Consider the following 17712-nt stretch of genomic DNA (forward strand, 5'->3'; position numbering starts at 1 on the left):
CATGGAAAAAAAAAAAATCAGACAAATCCAAATTGTGAAACATTCTACAAAAACATCTAACCAGTTCTCTTCAAAAGTGTCAAAGCAATGAAAGATATGAAAGACTCAGAAGTATCACAGAAGAGACATAGGAAATATGACAACTAAATCCAATGTGAAATTCTGGTTTGGATCTTGAATTGGAATAAAGGACTTTAGTGTAAAAACTGAATAGAGCCTGTAGTTCAATTAACAGTATTGGACTAATGTTAATTTATTTGTTTTTATAATTGTCCTACAGTCAACCATGGGTCAAGCAAGACGTTACCATAGGAGAGAGTAAAGGCAAACTATTACTTTTGCAACTTTTCCACAAATCTAAAAATATTTCAAAATAAAAAGTTTAAAAAGTTAGGGGTAAAAAAAAGAATGAACTACCTACTGACAGACACAGCATGAATGAATCACAAAAACATTATGCTAAGCAAAAGAAGGTAGAAACAGAGTACATCACTGTATGCTTCCATTTACATGAGATTCTGGAAAGGTATAATTAATCTGTAGTGACAAAAAGCCATGGGGCAAAGAGGGGAAGGAGGAGAAGTAACTTCACAAAGGCAGTGAGGGAACTTTCTGTAGTGACAGAAAAATTCTCTATCTTGATTGCGGTGATGATGTTTGCTGGTTACACAGGCATATACATTTTGTCAAAGTCAATCTATATAATTAAAATGCATGTATTTCATTGTATGTAACTTATTCTTCAATGAAGTTTATTAAAATTTTTAAAATGAGTCCATGTTTAAAAGTATTTAACTTGAATAATTAGTGTATATTTTATATTGGGTAAACATAAAATACCATGATTGATTCTTAAACTGATGTATTAAAACTTATGCACCCAAATTGTTCATTCAATAAATATTCACTGAGCAACTAATATACTCCAGATTTTAGGCCACATATAGGACATAAATGTGAAAAAGAAACTCCTTACCCTTGAGGAACTAGCAGGCCAAAGGGGAGACAAGCAAGTGAACAAAAACTGCAAGTGAATTACAAATTGCTCTGGGGCGTGATATACCAAGGTGTCAGGATTGCACAGAGAAGACAATATCTCAGAAAAGGCTTCAGAGAGAATGTAAGCCCTTTCCAAGAATTCATCCTGTGAGGCAATTCCACTTATTTCAGGGATATTTATCCCAAATACTCAAAGCTTTAAAAAAAAAAACACTTCTTTTAGTCTTGTCACTGTACTTTATGGCACATTTTTCTCATGAAAAGTCCTTAGTACTTCAAGAGTGTGGTTTGTTTGTTTAAAAACCAAAAGTTATTCAGATAAATTTTATGAATATTTATTATGGAAAACAGGTGGCAGTATGAAATCAGTAAAGTTGTTTTCCTACATGCTTTATGAAGTGAAGGCAATACCACAAGGATAGTAACAATGTTTTTCATCCAAAATAGAACTGCTGGAATAATATATAGTCTCTCAAGGGGGCTACTTTATTTATTTTTTTTTTTAAGGGGGCTACTTTAAAGAGCTTTGTCTTTTTGAGTGCTTAAGTCTTGGTTGGTTTGTCTGCAGGGGGAGGGGGAAGTGCGTATCACTTTCAAATTATACCTTGATATAAACTGTCATTATTCAAAATATAACGTAAACTTATTATATTCACATATATTATATACATATGTATACATGCATGCTTAAGTCTGAATCTTAGTTCAGCTATATCACAACTGAATGTCTTTAGACAAAGCCCTCAAAATCTTAGTGTCCTCTGTTAAATGAAGACAATAATAGTAGAATCTGCCTCGTAGGATTCTGTAAATATTAAATAAGTGATGTGAATGAGATACTCTGCATATTAAATGAAATAACCAATGTAAAACATTTAGAACAGGGCTTGGCATATAATAAATACCTAATAAATGATAATAATCACTATTATATATAGCAAAGTATAGTGTCTAAACTAAGAATAAATATTAAAATATAAAGTAAGATTACAAAAAAAAAAGCATATAAAAAGAAGAAACCATAAGGTAGCTTTGAAGTTTAGAAACCAAGATTCAGTGACTTTTTTGTTAAACAAGAGAATTCCTTTTTAAATTATTCTATAGAATATACAGTTATGTCAATGCTCAGTAACAAAACGCACCAGGCACATTACAAGTTTCCAATGAATACTTAGTAAACTACTTCAATTCAGTAAGATGGTCTTAGTAACCAAGAAAAAAAAGTTTGTCACTTTTCAGCCCCATTAACTTCTATCTCTGCTTCAGTTAATACCCCTTTCAGCTGCCAAATGATCTTCTTTTCCCTGGACAGCAGAATTCTAGAAAGGAAAGACTGCAGGATTTTCTTCCAATTTGGACAACTAGATCTACACTGAGAAAGCATAGTGTTTCTAACTGCTCTCTGGTAAGAATATCTGAAAGCATCTGTGTCCAATTGGGAAAATAGAAAAGAATCTACTGCAAAAACAGCTTGAAGGTTAAAGAAAACTAAATAAATAACAAAGATTATAGAGAGAAGAAAGAGAAATTGAAATCAAGTCAGTGTATATTTTCAATATATAACTTGCTTGGTAAAATATACGCACATCCATGTAACAAGTACCTATAGACTGCATGTGCTCATTTTTGTACATTTTATATTCACTTATAGTTGCCTAAATTGAACATCAAATAGAGATTTATATAATTTGAGATGGAAGTCAATTTTCTAATACTGTTATATAAAGTTTCTGAAGATAAGTGAATTAATACATTTTAATGTTTTGTGTACTTAAAGACAATAGTTTTAGAGAAAATTTCTGAAAGACTCTTTGAGTTGTACACATGTGCAGGTACAAACATATAAACATGTGCTCAACTCAGTTCTTCACCTCCTTTTTTTTTTAGTCTATTTTTTTTATTTGAAGTAAAACTGATTTGCTATGTTGGTATTAGCTTCAGGTGTACAGCAAAGTGATCCAGTTATATATATATATATATATATATATATATATATTCTTTTAAAGATTCTTTTCCATTATAGATTATAAGATATTGAATATATAGATCCCTGTGCTGTATAGTAGAGCCTTGTTGTTCATCCCTACTACCTCTGAAATTAAGTGACATTTTTGCCAGACTGCAAATATTTTAATAAAAACTTCATAAGTTCTCAAAATATGTTGCAACTATTGGCTAATACATTAAGTATTTCAAATATATCTCAGAGATAGAACAGCAAAAACAACAATGCTGGTGTCTAAGGTCTATTTGATAATGAAAAAAGTAATAGCTCTAGCTTTTAAAGTCTTTACATAGTATATGTGTGATCATTTCAAAAGAAAACCAACACGTTTTCCATTTGTCTTAAGAATAACATTGAAAATTTTAACTGGTAAAAGTTTACCTGTGGTAGACAGACACAAAATTCCATCCTTGAAGAACAGCTTAACACAGTAAAAGCCAAAAGTGCACAAATATACATATTAATGCATACTTTCATTGTATCATTTCTTACCAGGGCCTCTAATTTAGCACTTGTTCTACCTGTACAATCTAAATCTCAAGGAAATCTGATAATTTCAATATTCACATATGTCAATGAAAGCAGCCTGGTAACAAGAGCTTCTGGCAACTAAATATGTGACTACATCAACAAGTGTTTATTGAAAGGTCTAGTGGGTTGTATCCAAAGTAATAGTTCTTTAAGCAATCAGAAAGTGCTACTCACCAGCGAGTGTATAATCCATGTCAAAACCAAAACACTTTATTTTTTCCATGGCTAAACTCCGGTTCACAAACACCCTAAAGAAGAAAAAAAAAAAAAAGAGTAAAAAATGATAACACTGTAGCCAAAAAAAAATTAAATTCAATGGAATTATCTGGCTATCTTTTTAGATATCATTTAAATACCAATATTAAGATTCACAATATAAATTATTCAAGTCCTCCTTATACCATAGGTGACATCAGATACTACACAAAAATATGTGACTTTTCTTATTGTGTCTTTATTTTAACAAAGCTATGTACTCAAGATTTCAGAGAATCAGTTTTCCTTTTCTAAGTCTGACCCCATAAAATAGCTTATTTCTGATATTTTATAATTCATTCACTCATTTATAATTTATTTAATGAACAGAGGTTCACTTAAAGCCTATCATATGCCATACAGTAAAGACATAAATATAAACAGATTTATTCAACAAATACTTACCAAATGCCTACTACATACCAGGCACTGTGATATGGCAGAGAACAAAAGAGTACCCGCCCTCACGGTACTTACATTTTAACCAATCTCTATCCTTGAGGAATTCAGCAGTAGCAGGAGAGAGGTTTAAGCAAATAATTAAAGTATTTCAATAAATGCTATAAAATAACATGCAGGAGATAGCACAAGTTGTTTGAGCTGATCTTAAACAATCAGTAGGAGTTTTCCAGTAGGATAAAGCAAGAAAGGCACTCCACAAAGAATGACAAAGTAAAGATAAGGTTTGCAGTGAACCAAAATACATTTACTAGAGCTGAGTTTTCTTTGGTTTTACTCTTCTGTTGCAAACGCAAGTTTTCCAGAAAAGGGAAAGAAGCAATAAAGGTTATGAAGCTAAAAAAAGGTAGCAAGGGTCACATTAATGAAGACTTTGTGTGCCACACTAGAGAGATGGGACATTATCCTGCAGGCAAGAAAAAATTCTCAGATTTTGATGAAATGCAATAAGCAGAGTCAAACTTCAGAAAGATAACTATGAAGATACAAGGAAAACTAAACATAATAGTATGCAGGATCATCATCACGATGGTGCTTTGGGGTAAGTTTCAATCATCTCTGAAAGTAAGGGTATCCCCTCCATCTCAACCCAAAGTTTGGTGGCCAAAATTACTGAATGGTTTATCCTCTTATTACCAAACCTTTTCTTTGTCTTCATCTCATAAGTAACTATGAGACGTGAGAATGCTACAAATCACCCAGGAAACTTGGTAAAAATAAAGATACCTGGGCTAGGCTTCTCCCACTGACAATATAGGTCAGTAGTCTCCAAAGAGAAGTGACTGCACCTGAAGCTATGAAAGACTCCCCTGGAATACAGAAGAAAGGGTTACAGCTTCTACTCAAAATTGTCTCGTATTTTTAAAATGTCTAATTTGTGTATGTCTTCTACTATACAAAAGTAATTATAGTAGTATATGTAATTTAAGTATGCATCCAGAGGGATGACTGTTCCATACTTTAACTGATGAAATACTCAAGTTTGGAAACCATTAATCTAGACAACAACTTAAAGAAAAACCTCTTCACCAACTCAAGAACTATTGTTTTAACTTTAATAGAAAGCTTTTCCTCTCATCTCAGAATGCACGCACCAATCTTATATGCAAGTAATCAAATATTTGCTTACAATATTTTAACTGGTGGACTTAACAGGTCCTTGAATTCAGAAATGTTATTCTCTAAAAAATATGAACTTATTTCTCTCACAGTGTGCTATGCACACTAGATAAGCTTTATAAAACTCTTAGTCCCTGAGACAGATGTTATGTAAAACATTTATACTTTCCTTCCCTAAGAAAACCTGTTATTCTGGAAAATCAACCCTTATTTTGATTGGGTTAATAATGGATGGGAAAGGAAGAGTAGTGAATAGCTGAAAGATACAGGGAACTAGAGGACAAATGACACCTACTCAAATCTTTTTAAAAATACCCCCAAACTCCAAATATATCACCATGACCCTTCTACCACTTCATCAAATTTCACTCTATTACTACCAACTGGAGCATCTACTTTATTATCACCTTTTTCAGTTACATAAATCCTTATGAAGGCACAAGAGAAGGTAAAGACACTGAGTAATGGTTTTAACTCTGGAAACACTGAAGCTGAGACTTTTCAAACACACTCTCATTCAGGCTAGGGGGCCAACTGGATCAAATCCTTGATCAAAGCCCAAACAGCTGACATGCCTAAAATATTCTGTGGGAATTCAGCAGGAACAGACTGGGAAGATTTTTCTATCCAGGAGAGAGAGATATAGGACCACATAATAAAAGGAACAGTTTTGATTCTGACATAAGAATGATGCAAGCTGATTTTAGACACAGCTACAATCATAGACAAAAAGATACTTTGCTGGTATCAATCACTGCTAAAGGCAGAAAGAAACAGACCCAGCTAGATAATCCACCCACTTCTTTCTCCTCCAGAAGAGAGGTTAACCTGTACTCCTTATCACATTTTTAAGGATACAGAGATCATACTATTATCCTTAGGCATTGTCCATAGAAACTCTGGGAATGATATCTATCAGGAATAAGAAAATCTGTTGTTTCTGCAAAATTAATCATTGCTAAATATCCATTAAATCACACTCTTTCCTCTGACTAACTGGTCATTTTATTCAATCAACATGTTTGTTGAACACCTATTACAAAGCAGGTACCATTTTATGACATACATCCTAGAAGCTGTCCTTTAGGGAGTAGCTAAAACTAGTAAGATTTTTTAGATGTCTAAAATTAGAAAGATGCTTTTCTATGAAACCAAATATCCTCTATCTTTTCATTTTCATTTAAAGTAAGTACCCCCACCTACAGAAGCAACTCCTGAACTTAAAAAAACAATCACTCCTGTCTCCCCTATAATTTATTACTATTATGAAACAAAAGAAAAACCTCACATATATTCTCACCACTCCTTTTCTTTCCCTATTTAAGCTACAATATGGGAGAAGGGGGCAATAGGGAATTAAATCTAATTCATGCATGAATACCTAAAGTGCATAAGCAAAGCTGTGATGACAAAAGGGAACAGCTGCATTATAGATAACTGCAGTAATATATATGCCATGATTTATAAAGATAATAAACATCCAAATGCTGAAAGTATGCACTGACTTCAGCTGAGAGGCAGCCCTGAGCCAGAAATACCACGTCTCCAGAATATAGCCTTAAAGCGAAACTGATCTCCTGGCATCAAACTAATAAATATTCTTTACTGTTATTATATAAAAGAAAGTGCTAGGTGCTCTATCAATTAAAAGGCTGATTCACCATCTCACCACACTTTTAAAACAAAAATATCCTTATCTGCCTTGGGGAATCCAAAATTTTCTATTGGTCCCAGAACCTTGACTGTATCTTCATTAATGCCTGTTAACTTGTGTCACTTTTCTAAATTATTAACCAGTGGAACATACTCCACATCTCTAGCTTCAAGAGCCTGCATATACTTGTGGAACTTTCCAAAGCTTACTTTAAATAAAGCACAAAGCTGCCACCCTAGAAAGCACGACTGAACTAAGCATCCAACATTAAAATGCAATTATCAGCCAGAAATTCCTATGTACTAAGCCATTTGCAAGACATAGATTTGAGCATTAAAACAACAGACACAATCTTTAGCAGACAGACCAAGAAACACTATAAAACTGAGCACAGATGTCAACATAAAGACAAATGTAACAGCTTTTACTATCATACAGCACTGCAGTAAGGCATAAAACTTGAAGAAATGCTATCCAAATAAATACAGACATTAAACAAAAGAAATAAGACTATTAACGTAATGTGCTTTAAGAACAGGAATCTAGTATTCTCACACTAAAGGAACATGAACATGCAATTTATTAAATTTGGAATTTTGTAAATAGCAAACTCTTAATGGTTTTGAGATTTAACTTGTAATTCAAAGCAGCATTACCTCATCTGTCACTGGTTGCCGTTCTGCAAAGTGTGAAACTATCTGAGTCAACTAGTTCTTGAAGTCACATAACAGAATTCTTCTTCAAATTCCTAGTATAATTTTTGTGTGTGTGACTTTAACCTTACTTCAAAAAGACCGTTTTAGTCAGAACCAGGCCCCTCCACAGTATGTCTCTTCTGAGACAGTGCTGGAGAAAACACCTCTGTGTCTAATTTAACTTGTCATTGGATATCACTGTTGCTCCACATGAATCCATTTGGAATAGAATTTCTCTGGCACTGGTGAACTTTAGCCCTAGCTCCTCCTCCTGCCCGGGAGTCACAGTTTCCTGGCCAAAGGCCCAACAACGGTTACTGCAACAACAAATGAGACTAAGGATACAAGCGAAAAATCTCAGGCATGTTTTGGTTATGGGTTTGTGTAATTATATCCTCAAAGTTTGTTAAAGTTACAAAGCGCCTGTTGGAGAGTGCAAATTTAGATCATCAACCAAATGATGTATGTGGGTGTCTGCTAATTAACAGAAAAATACTATAAGATGAATTTTTGTTGAAAACCTAATTTGTATCTCTCTCCCCAAACTAGTCTCTGTTTCCACCAGGGCACTCTCATTTCCCCCTTAAGTCTAAAACCTAGTTAACATCTTTTGATTCTTTCCTCTCCCTCAAATCCACAACATCTAACTTGCCTTCATTTAAATTTCCAAATGTCTCTAATCCAGATCTTCCAGTCCACTCAAACTGCTAACAACCTGTCCAGGTCCCTCATTAACTCTTCAGCAATCATCTCTCAATGGCTCTGCCTGCACACTAATGCCAAATTAATTGCTTTGAAGTAGTGCTACTCAAAAGTGGGGTCCACAGTCCAATGCAGATTTGTGAAGTGCTGTTACTGATTTAAGAAACTGCAAGTATTTAGAAACTTTTGTAACAATTTGACAGAAAAGTTTTGTTTGTTGAACATAAAAACAAAAAATGTATACTTTCATTTTATGTCTCTTCATTTTTCAAGTAATTAATTTTTATCCTAAGTATCAATTTCTAACAGAAGAGAAGTCTTTTAGAAGAAAATGGTTCTCCAACACAGATGAGAAGCATGGTCCTAAGGCCTAGCTCTAATCATGCTGCTCTCCCTCTTAATAACCTTTAAACATTCCTCACTGCTACTGCTAAGTCACTTCAGTCGTGTCCGACTCTGCGACCCCATCCCTGGGATTCTCCAGGCAAGAACACTGGAGTGGGTTGCCATTTCCTTCTCCAATGCATAAAAGTGAAAAGTGAAAGTGAAGTCTCTCAGTCATGTCCGACTCTTCGCGAACCCATGGACTGCAGCCTACCAGACTCCTCCGTCCATGGGATTTTCCAGGCAAGAGTACTGGAGTGGGGTGCCATTGCCTTCTCCAAGACATTCCTCACTACCTACTACCAAATACAATTTTTAAAAAAATCTTCGAGGAGTTCAAAGCTTTCATTATCTTTCCAAAATCAGTTTTATCTCACGTTGCTCCACATCACACACCTTTAGCTCTAGTAATTAAAATGAACTACGTGTTATTTCCTAAAAGTTCTCTGAAACTTTGTTCATACTGTGCCCCATACCTGAAACGTCCTTCTTAGTTATCTCTACCTTATTTTTCAAGACCCAGAAATTTCAAGACCCTTGAAATTTCTTTACGAAATTCTTCTGGCCATGCCAGAGAACTATTGTAACAATGATGCCCCTGGGTCTTAGATTACTTTTTTTATTTAATTAAAGATATTTCATCAACAACTAAAGTTCTAAAATGTGATGCATGTGAGCAGTTATGGCACGTCTATATTTTATCATATACACAAACTAAGTGTTTAAGTCCCCTATTCTTTACTGGATTATAATCTTGGAGAAAAGGATTTATTGCCTTCCCAATAACTAGCATAGGGCCTAGTAATGACTAGACACAATACTCAACTGAATTAAAAATTAAACTAAAAAAAACTTAAACTAAAAACTTAATAGCAATTAGTGACTGCCAGAACTGTGGAGAAGAAGGAATGGGTAGTTTGCTTTGGGGGATAATAAAAATATTCTGAAATGAGTGCTGTTGGTTGCACACCTCTTAAGAATATACTTAAAACCACTGAACTGTACTCTTTAAAAGGTGAATTGAATGGTATGTGAACTATATCTCAATAATGCTGTTATTTAAAAAACAGAATGACAAGACCTTAGTCTGCCTTTACGCTCCCATTCTTCAGTAAAAGAATGCCAGTGATCTTAAAAAAAAAATTCTTATTTATGAAAATGGATCCTTAAAAAATTGAAAGTTTAAATACTTCGAATATACAGACACAACAAGAAATTGTGGACTAGATTATAAAAGTAAGGTCACTAAAGCATCCGTTTTTTCATAAATTTCCAGCCAACAGTTTCTTACTAATTTGGCTGAATATTTTCTCTGAGGAACACCCTCAGGAAGGATACATTATAAGATCGTGCTATGAGACCAGCACTCTGTGCTTCAAAAGTCTGAATACGCATGCTATCATTTCTAAAATAATACATGAATTATCATAATTTCTCTTATTCAAATACTCAATATAAAAAAGTCCCAGTGAAGAGAATGTGGAGGTATACAAAGAACAAAATTAAAGATGGTTGAAATTTAAGATGCATCAACTGTAAAACTCACCCATATTACATGCCACTAAAAAAGGGCCAGGAGGGATGCCCAAGAAAAGTCAGTCTTGTAAAGCTAGGATTATCAAAGGACTATATCCATAGTACAAGGAAAAAGGAGAACTAAATCTGCAATATAGAAGAAACACACAAGGACATTTGCGCTTCTTGACCCTGACACCAAGTCCAAGAAACGGGAAAAAACTCCCCCTGAGAATCTGAACAACAAATCTGGTAGGTTTGTGGTTTAAATTTACCCTCCTAGCATGGTTAATGCTGCCCCTACGTGACTGACAGAAATGAAATTCTCTCTAAAAGAACTCAACTTAATTCTAGGTGGCGTATTGCTAGATGCAGCCCAAATTCAGAGATGTCTAAATGTGAAAAAATATATATCTTAAAAAGTGATAAACAAGGACTAATGAGAGTAGCGATTATGCTATCTTTCCCCAAAGATTTCAAAGCATACTTTTAAGGAGAATCTCTTTAAAAGACATTAAAATTCCCTTCACTTTCAACCTCAAATGAAGAAACTGCAGTAATGAGAGAAGAATGGTGGGGAATAAGAAAGAGGACTAACAAACGAAGAATACATAAATTAAAGGAGAAACCGGGAACCATGGCAGTACTTCTGAAAATTACTGTTCAAAAATGTCAGTCTAAAAACAGGTTTTTTCCAATCTTTTTTTCCTACTTTCCCCTAAATTCTTTACTTTTTCTCCCCAATTTTTAAAAGTAAAAACCAATGTATAGAAGATAATTTATAAAATACAACAAAATATTAAGGTTGAATTCTGTGGAATAAAAATTAGAGAAGAAAATATATTTATCCATGTTATCATTAGGTCAAACTAACAAGTGTGCTGACTGTGCCCATAATGGAAAACAGAGGTCAAAATCTAGAACTTAAAAGCAAATGACAAAACTGATTTTGGCTTCTCACCTAAAAGACAGCAGGTTCTAGTGATAAAAGGCATTCTGAACAGCTCCAGAACACGAGGGATCAATCATTACAATGAAAGAAGAACGTATTTTTTTCCCCCTTGCATTACACATCCTAGAGTACCTATATTTTTCCAAATATATTCCTTTGACTATGCTAAACAACAATAATTTTATTTATAAGATTTTAAATAAGCAAGTTCAGTTTCTCAAATCTCATTTCCCCTCCAACTTTATTGAGGTATAATTTACTTCAAGTGAAATCCACCCATTTTAAGTGTGAAGATTGGTGAGTTTTGGCAACTGTATACACCCACGTAACAACTACCACAATCAACCCAAAATATTTCTTCATGTCCTTTGCAATACTCTCCCCAACCAATGGCCACAAAATACCAATGATCTATGCTGTCACTAGTTTTCATGTAGATGAAATCAAACACCATGTAGTCTATATCTGGTTATTTTTCTTGACACAATAGTTCTGAGACTCATACATGTTATTACATGTATCAAAAATTAGTTCCTTTATTCCAGAGTAGTATTCCATTGTATGGATATACCACAATTTATTTACCTATTCAATTGCTGGATATTTTGAGTTGTTCCCAGTTTTTGGCTATTGTAAATAATGATACTATGAACACTCACATACAAATCTGTATGGACATAATGCTTTCATTTCTCTTGGAGTAAATACCCAAAAGTGGAAATATCAGTCCATTTAATAAGTGTATGTTTAACTTTAAAAGACATTGCCAAAATGTTTGTATTTTGCATTCTCATCAACAATGCTTGAGAGTTCTAGCTGCTCCACATTGTCAGTGTTTAGTCATTCTAGTGGGTCGGCAGTGATACCTAACTATAGTTATAATTTGTATTTCCCTAATGGTGTTAGTGGTAAAGAAACTGCCTGCCAATGCAGGAGACAAGAGAAACAGATTCGATCCCTGGGTCAGAAAGATCCCCTGGAGGATGGCATAGCAACCCACTCCAGTATTCTTGCCTGGAGAAGCCCATGGATAGAGGAGCCTAGCAGGCTTACAGTCCATAGGGTCGCAAAGAGTCGGACACAACTGAAGTGACTGAGCACGCAATGACAAATGATGCAGAGCATCTTTTCAAATGTTTACTGGCCATGTCTTTTTGTGTGAAGAATCATTTATAAACTGGGTTATTTGTCTGTGTTATAAGAATTCTTCAGGTATTTTGGATATAAGTTCTTTATCAGATATATATGTATTGAGAATATTTTCTCTCAGTCTATGGCTTACCTTTTTATTTTCTTAATGTTGTCTTCTTAAAAGCAGAGGTTTTTTTTTTAACTTATGATGAAGTCCAATTTATCAATTTTATCTTCCATGTTTTTATTTTTTATGTATTTAAAAAGAAATCTATACCTAATTCAAAGTCACAATCATTTTCACCTACACTTTACTTTAAACTTTTATATTTAGGTCTATGATCATTTCTGTGTTTTTTTTAATATATATACGATTGAGGCAAAGGTTGAGATTCACTTTCTTTCTTTATGAATGTTTAGTTGTTTCAGCACATCTGTTAAACAGATTAACTGTTGACTTACCATGGCGTCATTACTGAAAATCAACTGACTGTATGTGTGGGTCTACTAGGTTTCATGATCTCTATATATATATATCTATCCTTACACTAATAACATACTGTCTCGATTACTATATGTTTACATAAGGCTCAAGTATAATTTTTGATGATTTAACTCTACTAACAATCCTTTTCTATTACTTATTACGGAAATACTTCATAGATATAAAAATAATCACATATACCAACATTCTGAATATAAGAATCATTTCATCCCAAAGTAGAAACTTTATCCATTTATTTCTAAAGATAGCAAAGGAGAATAAAAGCTAACTGATTTCATTTATAGGTTCCATTCAATTCAAATGCACTTGTTCATTACCTATTCAAACAGTAAAAGAATTGCCTCATGGATCCCTAGAAATAATCTAAAATACTCCTCCAGGCTTTATAGTGTCCTCTGACTTATACAGATCTTTTTTTAACCAACCAATTCTAACATATATTTTACCTTGGGGGGCAGGGGGGAACTACTAATTACTTCCCAAGAACTTTGACTGCATCTAGAAATATAGTTCTTCTTAAATCTATAAACCAGCTTTATAAATAACCACTGTACAAGCCTGACAAATATTACCAGCATCCATGATAATATGTACCATAAAAATTGTTCAATAAAAACTGCAAGCTTCTAGCTAGAGCTAGAAGGAAAGAAAATATACAAACCTGAAGAGGCAGTCCTCTCATAATTTTCACATTTAAAGAAACCTCAAAATTCCAGTGATGCCATGAGAGGTCTAAAAATAATACAGAATTATTTATACCCATGGCTGCTCTTTTTAACTAATAATGAGGCTTTATAAAATAGCAGTAAAATGGGCCAATTTTATTTTGCTCACAATCAATACATGACCAGATTAAAATAAATTATAAACACAAGACTCTGAAACTACTTCAAAATTTCTACTAGAAAAAAATTAAGAACTTCAAGAAAATCAATATTTAAATCGCACTGTATTTTTAAAGAGTTGTTTTTTTTTTTTTTTTGAGGGGAATCTGTGTCCTGTTTGATCAAAGGGGATGTTTCTCTGGAATTAACCAGGTCAAGTTATACTTGAAGGTTAGAAATGAGATCGTTAACAGGATGGAGCTATTAACTTGCATGTCACCTATGATAGTGGTCATAAAAAGAATATCAATAATAATTCAAATTCTGAAACATAAGAGAAAAGACTATAAAGACAATTAAAAAACCCTACAGAACTATTTTATATTGCAAAATAAAGATGAACGGGGGATTCTACCTGAAATTATTTTTGTCTACAAGTGACCAGAAAGAAAAAAATCACAGGTTGCTTTTCAATCTTTCACACCATTTTCTAAAGGTACAAATTATTTTCAAATGCACTTGAATTTTTAAACTTCACTCATTTCGATGTAAAACTCTTTGGTAAGACACTTGAGTTTGCTTCCAATCTTCATAAACACTTTCTACTGAAAAACACAAGGTAAACAGGGTGCTTATCTCTCACTTAATTTCTATGCAGATTATCCACCCTCAATGGAGTCTTTCCAAATAGCAACTGTAACTTTACAGCAGATTACATGTGAAACAGTAGCAATGTAAACTTTCCGCTGAATTTCTTTCAATCTCTCCCCCATCTCTACTCAGACTGGTAGCACTGCTTATTAATCTTCCAATTCACTCAGATGACTAGAACATCTCTTCGCTGAGAAAAATGAGGAGAAAAGAATAATAAACTCACTTACCCTTCCTTAGACATTCTCAAAGATCTACTTCCTCTGGAAGAGAATACAGGATCAACAAACAAGCTTCACTGATCTCTTGAGAACTGTAGCTCATTTGTTAAAGCACAGAGAATTCAGGCCCTGAGAGGCCCAACAAATTCGGGCAAGATGCCGAACCCTAAGCAGGCAATATCTCAGAGACCAATATCCTCAGCTTTAAATACTTAAAAACCAAAGAGTAATAGGAAAAAATTGAAGAGCAGGAAAAATAACTGATGGTCTAAACTGTGTAAGACAGGCCAGTTTAGGCAGGAGACTATCCAAATGGCAAGTTCCTGTAAGAGACGGGAATCGTTACTGGCAAACACACAGAAAAAGCAAATTTACCCCCTAATGAGGCCCGCCAACAGTATGCAAACAATGTGAGTTTCACAGAATGGAGCGGCCCTAGTCAGTTCAAATCATTTAGTTTACTCTCGGAGGAAAAAAAAAACATAATACACAGTACTATGTTTTAATTATCAGTTTAGTTATTTCCTCCCTTAAAAAGTGAACAATTCAAACTACAAGAAAAATAAGTATTTATGTGCCGATCATATTACAGGAGTAACCTAAAGTATTTCCACACTGTGGTCTCTTTTCTGATCATTAACTACTTTTAAGAAAAACATCTGTGTTCACAAATATTTTACTCATATACTTGAAAATGTCAGCCCATGTGAAAAGAAATTTACAGATCTTTGGCATGTGGAGGATATACCCAGAACATTCTAAAGGTTAATTCCAAATCTCAGAGCAAGTTGCAGTTTGAAAGAAAAACATTTGCAACATTCCTGCCTCCTGACCAATATAATGCATAGGGATTATGCAACAGGGGAAGAAATAAACAAGTGTGCTAAAGTCTAAGAACATTGATAAGGCAAATAAATCCTCCTACTGATGGTTTGATTTAAAAATAAAATATACATACCTTAAAGAAATACTAGTTGGATTTAAATTTTAAAAAACTTTTATCTTTAAACAGTTATCTATCTTACCATAAAGATTTCTATTAGTTACTATAAAATGTTTAAATAGTCACCAAGTAACTAAAACCACTACCAAATACTACAAATTCAAACTAAAATTATTTTCAGTTTATTTAGAAAAGCAGTATGGTGAAAGAGAATGAGCACCAGAGCAACTAGGTTTAAATTCAGCTTTCTGGCTGAATAAGTTAATTAACCTAAGCCTGAGATTTTTCATCTATAGAAGACAGATAACATCTGTCTGTCATTTGTAAGCACTCAAAGAACCATTGGAACTTAAGGGGTAACAGGGAAAGCATTATCTCACCAAAATATCTCTTGGGAGATACACTGTAAAAATCCAATTCTCAAATTACACATGAATATGAAGGACTTTCACTATCCTCAAACCAAATTCCATAAATACAAGAATACAAACTGAATATGGAAAAATGATCTAATCCTTAAGAGTGCCAACTTCCCATGGCTTCCCTGGATTTCCAGCTTGTGGCATCACAGCTCAGTGTGGTGGAAATAAATGTAATTACTATTTTAAGACTTTTGACTTGTAAAGAGAAAGGAAAACAAAAATCTCACTTGAACAGAAGGTATACACACTTATACGAGTTTCCCATGCAAAAGAAACTGCATTATCTAGCTATTTCAAACTCAGTTCATATATTTAAGAAGCGTTTACTAAATGTCTACCTGCCAGTACCTAGTACCAGTAATACAAAGATAAACATGACAGTTCTTGGTTTTAAGGGATCTCTAATGGAGGAGGTCCATCAAAAACATTAAAAAGTTGTATGTAATTGTAGTATTAGACATATACACAACAGACAGGTGCACTTCCCTGTCTTACTGAAAGACAGGATGCCCAAACTGTTGTTGTTAAACTGAAACTATACTAAGCACTTTTATAGTTATTATCTCATTTAATCTCAAATAACTCTATGAGGTAGAAATGATTCATATTTCATAGATGACAGAACAAAGTTTATAGCAGTTAAATACTGTGATTCTAAAGAAATTAAAATGAAATAATCCAAAATACTAACCCAAGGCCCAGGTTCCTAACCACCACACTAAAAAGGATTAGCAACTGTTAATCAGATTAAGAGGAAAAGACGGGTGGAGAACATTCCAACAGAAGAGAAATTATGAATGAAAAGCAGAGTGACACAGATATTATGGTGTGTGGGAAAAAAATTAGATGCAATTCAGCGTTGACAGAATACAAGAATTTGAGGAAGGGAGCTGCTCAAGATGAAAGTGGAAAGCAAAAGATTAGTCCTCACAGGGTCTTAAATACTATGTTAACAGGCTTAGGATTTATCCTATAGCATTCTGGATATGATGCCACTCAAAGGTCTTAAGCTGGGTGATAAAACATGATTTACAAAACAGATCTGAAGATGACAAGGCTAAAAGCAGGCAGACATAAGCGGGGTTATGGTTACTTTTGCAATGCATGACAGTGATGACCAGAGCCTGGACTAGCACCATCAGGAATGAAAAGAACAGGCCAGAATCTAGAAAGATTAGGAGGTTGTATTAAAGTGCACACACGCTCACATGTTTAAATGCATTGAAAGAGGACTAGAAGAATGCTCTCCAAACTGACATTGTTTACCTATGACAAAGAGGAGTGGGGGTGAAAACGTAAATGAAGGGGAACTTTCATACTTTACTGTATATATTTCTGAATTCCTGAATATTGTACAATAAGGATTTAATTATGTATTACCTAAATAATTTCAAGCACTTTTAAAAAATAATTACAAGATTAAAATTTGGGATTGATAACTGTATTACTCTCTATTTCTTGGATTTATGGTAGTCACACTCACAGATGGTTTGACTTCCTCATGAGAATAGTAACAATTACAATTATTTTTAAAAAAACTGTGAAAAGGGAAGTGGTTGGAAACAGAGAAAGGAATGTACTTCAGATCGTTTTGATTCTTAAACCAAAATTCATTAAGATTTAAATGTTTGAGGGACTTTGCTGGTGGTACAGTGGATAAAAATCCGCTTGCCAATGTGGGGGACATGGGTTTGATCCCTGGTCCAGGAAGATTCCACGTGCTGTGGAACAATTAAGCCTGTGTG

At 33.9% G+C, this 17712-nt stretch overlaps 1 protein-coding gene across 7 annotated transcripts in view; it reads right to left on the reverse strand.

Annotated features, from left to right (window-relative positions):
- Nucleotides 1-17712, reverse strand: part of NT5C2 (5'-nucleotidase, cytosolic II) — a 101114-nt gene that overhangs the window by 43757 nt on the left and 39645 nt on the right. For 4 of the 7 annotated variants that reach the window (XM_061162515.1, XM_061162514.1, XM_061162512.1 and 1 more), the window contains exons 3-4: nucleotides 14612-14644; nucleotides 3710-3783 (exon numbers count right to left, since the gene is read on the reverse strand). In XM_061162515.1, the coding sequence (XP_061018498.1) occupies nucleotides 3710-3783; nucleotides 14612-14644 (107 nt within the window). The remainder of the gene's footprint in view (nucleotides 1-3709; nucleotides 3784-14611; nucleotides 14645-17712) is intronic. The other 3 variants (XM_061162517.1, XM_061162516.1, XM_061162513.1) reach the window with 1 other exon arrangement.

This window comes from Dama dama, chromosome 15 (assembly GCF_033118175.1).
Source record: "Dama dama isolate Ldn47 chromosome 15, ASM3311817v1, whole genome shotgun sequence".
Lineage (NCBI taxonomy): Eukaryota > Metazoa > Chordata > Mammalia > Artiodactyla > Cervidae > Dama > Dama dama.